We start from the raw sequence: 7,742 nt of genomic DNA, 5'->3' as shown, positions 1-7,742 counted from the left end.
AAAAAAAAAAAAAAAAAGTATTCATTTAGTTTTCCCCTACTTACACTATTTATGACATACGTAATTAACAATGAGGTTGTTTTAGCAATTTAGCCCTTTTAAGTTGACCTGTGGTGTGTGTGTGCTTTTGTTCAGCTGGTGGAAAAACACATGGAAGACAGGTAAAACAACAATAATCAAAAACCCGCTCTTCTGCAGCCCAGAACTCATGGTCCAGTATGAGTTCTGATAGAGACAAGAGTGGAATACAATACTTAAGACTGCTCCTAAGACGGTGCAGGTCACCTGCTCCCATGCTGGCTCCTGTTGGTGTGTTCTTTGATCATCTCATGCACAAGCACAGCGTATTCCCGTGACACTATGTGACTGCCCACCCATCAGCTGAATTCTGCACACCATTCAGGACTTCACCATAGTCTTGGAAGGATCACAAAGGAACCCAGAATACATTGCTCCATAGTGCCTCCTGGAGTCCCACCTTGCACGGTGAATGTGTGTTGCTTTACCTACTGTGTGATGATCCTTATTTGTGCCTTTATGTTACAAACCATTTAACACATTTGAAAAAGAAAGAAAAAAAAAGTATGGACGTTACTTGGCTTCACTGGGGATGGCGACTGTGGGCAGCCATAGTGATTTTGAAGGATTTATTAGGCAAGTTTGGTGAAGACAGTAGAAGACACAAAACAGCGGGAGATAGCCAAAGCAAAGCTGGTTTATTTCTGTTAAGAAAACATGGCGACACTTTTGGTGACCCTAAGGGGAGGCTACCATGGATGCCAGGCCGTGGGCCACAGAGACCATAGGCCCTGTGTGATGGAGGAGGGTCATCTATGTGTTACTTTCATTGGTTAATAAAGAAACTGCCTTGGCCCTTTGATAGGACAGAAAATTAGGTAGGCGGAGTAGACAGAACAGAATGCTGGGAAGAAGGCAATGAGGCAGATGCTATAGCTCTCCTCTCCAAGACGGACGCAGGTTAAGATCCTTCCCGGTAAGCCACCACCTCGTGGTGCTACACAGATTATTAGAAATGGGTTAATCAAGATGTGAGAATTAGCCAGTAAGAGGCTAGAGTTAATGGGCCAAGCAGTGTTTAAAAGAATACAGCTTCCGTGTAATTATTTTGGATAAAGCTAGCTGGTGGCCGGGAGCTGGGAGGCAGGAAGTGGCCCGCAGCTCCTTCTACACCTGTGGGATGAGGCTCTGGTTGGCTGTGGTAGATAAACCACTTACATACAGAAGAGCAAAGGCAGTAACTGGCCACACACGCAGTGACTAGAGCCTGGCACACACTGCACAGATGCAGAAGCAACAACCCTGGGAGGCAAGGGGCTGTCACAGCAGTAACGGGTGGAGGAAACACACACTTCGTGAATCAGAGCACCAGAGTGCTCAACTCCTATATCTAGGCTGTGCTACTTAATCCTTCCTCCTTCCCTTTTCCTCACTGTTTGAGACAGGATCTTTGCAGCCCTGGTTAACCTCTAACTCAAGGCAATCCTCTTGCCTCAGCTTCCCAAGTCCTATGATTATAGACATAAGCCACTACACTGGGCTATTTTCATCCCTCAGTGTCAGTCAGAACATTAATACATAAGCATTTATTTCAAAAGCAATACTTAAAAAGCTCCAAGTGCTATTTGTTTCAGGTAGGTGTTACTTTGTATACTTCTACCCCATTTATTAAGCCAGAAACTTCAGGGATTTCAAGTTCGTAAATTCAGCTTAACCAGATGGACAAAAGGGATAGTGTGGTTCCCAGTGACATCTCCCACAGAGTACATGCACTGTCATATGAGGGCTTTCTTCCCATGATTCCGAGGCAGAGCCTCTAGATTCTCCAAGGCGGCTGCTTTAGCATCCTGGGCTAAGGGTTGGTGCTCTGCCATGCACGAGGTGGAATCAAGCTTCCAGGTCCCTATCTTGCAGGTCTCCATTAGCAATTTGTGAGGCTCAGGTGAGCTGGGCAATCTGAAGGTGGGCAGTCTGCTTAAGGAGGAGCCCCAATCCACGTCCACCGCCCTCAACTGCAGCAGGTCTTCTCTATAAGGGATGGTGAGTCCTTGAAGGTGACTGGAGTTTACCCCAGGAAGAAGCCATCTAGCCATTTGCCTTGTATTACATTTCTAAAAGCTGCTCCATTTCCTCCAGGACTATTGTGAAGTCACTGGCTTGGTCCTTACATAAGGTTTGCTGCTCCAGGAACTGCATCCTTTCTTCTTCTTTCAACTTCAACTTCACCTTCAAGGCCTGAAAGGGAAGGCATTCCAAAAGAAAACACATCAAACTCTAGCCTCACAGAAAGACAGCACCAGACCAGAATGTAAAATTGACACATCAAAGACTCTATCAAAAGAGAAAAAAAGAAGAGCTGGGCAATGGTGGTGCACACCTTTAGTCCCAGCATGCGGGAGGAAGAGGCAGGCAGATCTTTGTGAGTTTGAGGCTAGACTGATCTACAAAGCAAGTTCCAGGGCAATCAAGGCTGTTACACAGAGAAGCCCTGTCTCAAAACAAATAAACAGAAAAAAAGAAAGGAAGGAAAAAAGAAAAAGAAGAAAAGAAGGAAGGACGAACTAGAGAGATGGCTCAACAGTTAAGTGGCTGCTCTTGCAGAGGACCCAGGTTCAGTTCCCAGGACCCAGCACGACAGCTCACAACTGCACATAACTCCCGTTCCAGGGTATCCAATGCCCTCTTCTGACCTTTGTGGGCACTGTTTCTCATGTGCTGTACCTACTACATACATACACTCAGGCAAAATAAACCTAAAAATGATAAAAGAAAACTAGAAAGCACTATTCCCCCATCTACAAACCATGGGAGAAACAGCAGCACCACCTTGGGGTGGGTCTGTCTTACCTGTAACTCCTCCATCTGCTTCTTGGCAGTTTCATTGAAAACCTTCAGTTCATTCTGCAACGTTTCCAGCAGCCGCTGAAAGCAAAGCAGAATATCAAGAGTCGAGCTGGGCTCACGGGGGGGAGAGGGGGAGGCAGAGACGGGGAGAACTCTGAGTTCAAGGCCAGCCTGGGCTACAGAGTGAATACCAGGATGATGAGGACGATGAACTGAGACCCTACTTAAAAAGTTAGGGGCAGGGGAGCGAGGGAGACAGAAACATACACTCAGACAGAGGGATAGGAATTAGATGGTGGCCACCATCCTTCCCATTCAGGACACATGAGCACTGACTGACCATGTCAGGATCTCCCTTTGAGAAACCCAGCTCACCAGTGAGCCAGATTCCGAATGGGTGCTGCTCTTAGGAATTGTTCCTCTATACCATGGAGGAGTCCAGACTGACAGACGCCTTTATCTAGAGTGATAAATTCCCTATGCTCGCCTCAACACCCCATCACTTATCCAGGCAATTCCAACAGTCCAGGCCCAAGAAGCTTGGTTTTTTACTATAGGTCCCTTCCTTGAGATATCAAATTTATAGCTACAATGTGCTCCGTTCTGCATGGACCTCAGGAACAAACCACAGCAGACTCAAAGGGAAGCCAGGGGTGGCTTTCTCAGCTGGCACTGTGACAACTGATCTTCCTGGAGAAGAGATCAGACGAGTTTGGAAGTCTTTATGCCCAGATAAATTATCTTCCTTTAGGCAAGGGGCCAAAAGGAAATTCTGAATTCAGACAGGCTAGACCTTGGCATTATAGTGTTCTCAGCAATGGAATAGGGGAGACACCTGATGAGGTGTAGAAGGTCTCTACGTGAGTTCTCCACATCAAAGATTTGTGTACACACGTGCATGTGTGGTGTGTCTGAAGTACTGGAGTCAACCTTAAATGTCATACATTCTAGGTAAGAACTTTACCACTGAGCCATATCCCCAGATTCCTATTAGAAGGGTTTGTGTGTGTGGTGTATGTATGTGTTCCTGTGGCATATGCACACATACATACAGCTACAAATGCTGTGGAGGCCACAAATTGACATATCTTCTTTGCTTTCCACTTTTAAAAATTATTTTTATTATTATCCTTTATTATTGTGTGTGCATGCCACAGCATGTATATATGCATGTGTGTGTATGTATGTAAGGCCATGGGGCAACTCTGCAGTGGGTTCTCTTCATCCACCTTTCCCTTCCAGAGACCAAACTCAAGTGGCAATGTTTGTATGGCAAGGATCTTAATCCGCTGACCAACCATCTTAAGTCACCTGTCCAGCCTTCCCCCAGCCCTTTTAAAACATTTACTTATTTAATATGGCTGAGAACACGTGTGTGTGCACTGTGACACATACGTGGAGGCTGATGGCAACTTAGGGGAGTGGTTTTGTCCTCCCATCATGTGGTTCTGGGCATCTAGCTCGGGCTGTGAGACTTGTAGCCAGCACCTGTCCCCTGAGCCATCTCAACAGCTCTCTACTTTTTAAAGCATTTATTTACTTGTGGGAGTGGGGATAATCCATTCCACCTGTGGAGGTTGGAGGACAACCTGAAGGAGCCGGTCCAGGGCCTGAACTCAGGCCGTCAGGTTTGGCGGCGAGCACCTTGCCCTGCTAGCCCATCTTGCAGGCCTGTCTCCATTTTATTTTTTGAGACAGGGTCTCAGGTTAATCAAGACTCGCAGGACAAGGAGCTCCAGCTTTTATGTGGTTGCTGAGGAGCTGAACTTGGGTCTTCCTGCTTGTGTGTTAGGCCCTGTACTGACTGAGCCCTCCTCAGCCCCATTCTGGGTTTCAGTTCTGTTTTCGGGTCAGAGACACTTATATCTATCTCCCTGTGAGGGGGTAAAACATGCCCTAAGTACACATTCCATTGCTCTGTTGTCAAGGACAACAGAAGCAAACATTAAAATCTGCAGAGCACAAAGCAGAGATCTTAGCTCCTGCTGGGTGACAGACCAGCCCGACTCCTTGTTAAGGCCATCTTGTTACAAGATCAAAATAAGTTCAGCCTACTTTCGGTAAAAGTTGGATTTGATCGGGTCTTGACCTATTTCCTGGAATGTGACATGTCTCACAGTTTTTTGGGGGGCTATATAAACCCCACTTTCACCTACGTGCAATGCTATTTTCTCAAACACTCTGTTAGAGAGATAGTCGGGTCTGACAGAAAATAAAGCTTGCTTAATTTGACCAAAGACATTGGTAATGTATTTACTCTCATTTGGTGGAATCAACATTGGGCCCTGGATGAAGGCCTGCCCATCCCCTCTCTTGCCCTCACCATGGAGTCCGTGTGATCTGTTGTAGGTTCCCGCTGTGATGCCAGGGTCTCGCTACCTAAAATGGATGGATACAACAAAGTCAGCCTCCCATGGGAACCACACTTTAACCAGAGGGGAAGTAGCTCTCCATGGACAGTACATGCGCATTTCTGAGGGAAGCTCTCCCCTGACTATGTCCCCCACCCACAGCTGTGCCTACATTTGCAAATGGCCAGAGTCTATTCTGTTCTGCTTCTTTTTGGAGAAACTTTGTCCAAAGGAATGCATGTGTTTTCATTTTGTTTACAATATACAAAATTACAAAAAAATCTTTCAGGCCTTAAAAGTCATTATCTTTGTAGTAGTTTGAGAATGGCCCCCATAGGATCATATAATTGAATGCTTAGTTACCAGAGAGTGATACTGTTTAAGGATTAAGAGGGGCGGCTTTGTTGGAAGAAGTGAGTTACTGGAGTGGGCTTTGAGGTCTCCCTCCCTTCCTCTCTTGGCCTACAGATCAGGATATAGCTAGCTCTCAGCTACTGCTCCAGTGCTGCCTGAATGCTACCATCCTTCCTTCCATGATAAGGGCTTAGCGTCTGAAACTGTAAGCAAGCCCCCAGTTACTTCCTTTTATTATACAGATTGCCTCAGCCATAGTGCTCTGTGCCAGCACTGAACTGCGACTAAGACAGTCAGTGCGCGCAGACAGGAGAAACGGGGCTGGCTGTGGTATTCCCTGCCTTCCAACTCCAGTACCTAGGAGGCTGAGGCAGGGAGAGTCAATGTTCAAGGTCAGCCTGGGTTAAAGCCTAGTCTCAAACCCCGCTTCCCCCACAAAACCTATTCTAGTACCAGGGGATTCAATACCTTCTTCTGGACTGGGGCACCAGGTACACATGGGGTGGGTGCACATATGTATACATGTATGCAAAACATGCATATACATAAAATAAAGTCTTAAAGAAAGAACAACAGGGCTGGGCGGTGGTGGCGCATGCCTTTAATCCCAGCACTTGGGAGGCAAAGGTAGGCAGATCTGTGAGTCTGAGGCCAGCCTGGGTTACAAAGTAAGTTTTAGGAAAGTCAGGGCGTTACATAGAGAAATGTTAATCTGAAAAACAAACAAACAAAAAGAAAAACAAAAAACTCCCCCACATGTCCTATACCCTAATCTGGGTCCAGGGTGTTAAGTGCTGGCACAAGGCAGGCCCCAGGTTCCATCTCTAGCACAGAGTCAGCATTCCTTAATTCAAAGAGGCCCGAGTCCCTTTCCTGGGCAGTTTCTGGCTCTTCAGTGCAGTCTGAGGTTATCTCACAGTCTCTGGACAAATTCTCTTCTTGGGGAGGTACTGAGGATAGAACCCAGGGCCTCCCACGTCCTAGGTGCATGCCCTTTCACTGAGCTATACCCTATCCATGGGTCACATTGCAGGCACTGTGATGAAGCCGACTCAGGAACCACGGAGACAGAATTCTCTCCTCTCATGTGAGCAAGGTAGCTGGTAAGCTCTGCAGCCCTGGGAAAGAAACAGCATTTCTGGTCTCTTTGCTAGCTTACACCTGCTGACACTGAGGGCGTTGAGCAGCACTCAGCTGAGAAAGATAGCTGTCTCTCTACAGTCACCGGAAACCCTGTTAGTCAGAAGCGGATATTTCCTAAGAACATCAAGAAACACTCAAAGATCTTTAGGGCTTGGCTAAGCAGCTCCTGTACCCGCACGGCAAATATCCCATGTTGCCAATGTAGCCCCAGGAAGGGCACTTGTGCTGACTCCAGAAGGCAGCTGTGTGCTGCCTCTTACCTGGGTTGAGGCCTCTGCTCTCCAAGATAGATAAGCAGTTATCCTGAAACTTCTCCAGCAGCTCCACTTTCTGGGTCAGGTCCTTCAGTTCTCCCTACGGAGAGGCAGCCGACAATCAGGAGCCGTCCTGCACACGCAGGAGCCGGCTCCTTTTGTCTGCAGTGGTCAGCTTGCTCCCAGCCAGCAGGAGTCCGCCTGCATCACCGGGGCAGCTGATGAGTCAGAATTGGGTGGGCTTCTTACCTGCGTCTCCGTCAACTTCTGGTGTAACTGCTTGTTGACGGCCTCCAGGAGCTGGTTTTTATCCTTTAGTTCTTCCTCTGGTTTTTGCTTACTCAGTGGTTTGTAGCTAAAAGTTGTAGAAATATGATGGGTAAAGGTTTAGGAGTACATGCTATTGACTTATTCAAACGGATTCCAATCCTGGCTTCCTGACAGTGACCTGTAACCGGAGTCCATTTCCTCATTTCCAGAATTTAGACAATACCTCCATTTCATAACATTCCTATAAGACGGAGAATCCATGGACAATGCTTAGCCTCAACAGCTGTCATCCTAAATAGTAAACCTTTACTGTGAAAGTCTTGAGTTTTCAGCAACGTGTGTGTGTGTGTGAATGTATGTGTGTATGTGTGTGTATTTGTGTATTTGTGTGTGTATGTGTATGTATGTGTATTTGTGTGTGTATGTGTGTGTATGTGTGTATTTGTGTGTGTATGTGTATGTATGTGTATTTGTGTGTGTGTGTATGTGTGTGTATGTGTGTATTTGT

General features: G+C 46.7%; 1 protein-coding gene across 1 annotated transcript in view; it reads right to left on the bottom strand.

The window, feature by feature from the left end:
- Positions 1-1,646: 1,646 nt before the first annotated feature.
- Knstrn (kinetochore localized astrin (SPAG5) binding protein) overlaps positions 1,647-7,742 on the bottom strand; it is a 13,206-nt gene continuing 7,110 nt past the window's right edge. Inside the window, exons 5-9 of the mRNA XM_005364252.1 lie at positions 7,214-7,319; positions 6,971-7,064; positions 5,186-5,241; positions 2,866-2,940; positions 1,647-2,253 (exon numbers count right to left, since the gene is read on the bottom strand). Coding sequence (XP_005364309.1) covers positions 2,122-2,253; positions 2,866-2,940; positions 5,186-5,241; positions 6,971-7,064; positions 7,214-7,319 — 463 coding nt within the window. The 3' untranslated portion in view covers positions 1,647-2,121. The remainder of the gene's footprint in view (positions 2,254-2,865; positions 2,941-5,185; positions 5,242-6,970; positions 7,065-7,213; positions 7,320-7,742) is intronic.

This window comes from Microtus ochrogaster (genome assembly GCF_000317375.1).
Source record: "Microtus ochrogaster isolate Prairie Vole_2 chromosome 14 unlocalized genomic scaffold, MicOch1.0 chr14_random_1, whole genome shotgun sequence".
Lineage (NCBI taxonomy): Eukaryota > Metazoa > Chordata > Mammalia > Rodentia > Cricetidae > Microtus > Microtus ochrogaster.
The sequence above is the reverse complement of the archived record's forward strand: the minus strand, read 5'-3'. Positions and strand labels throughout refer to the sequence as shown.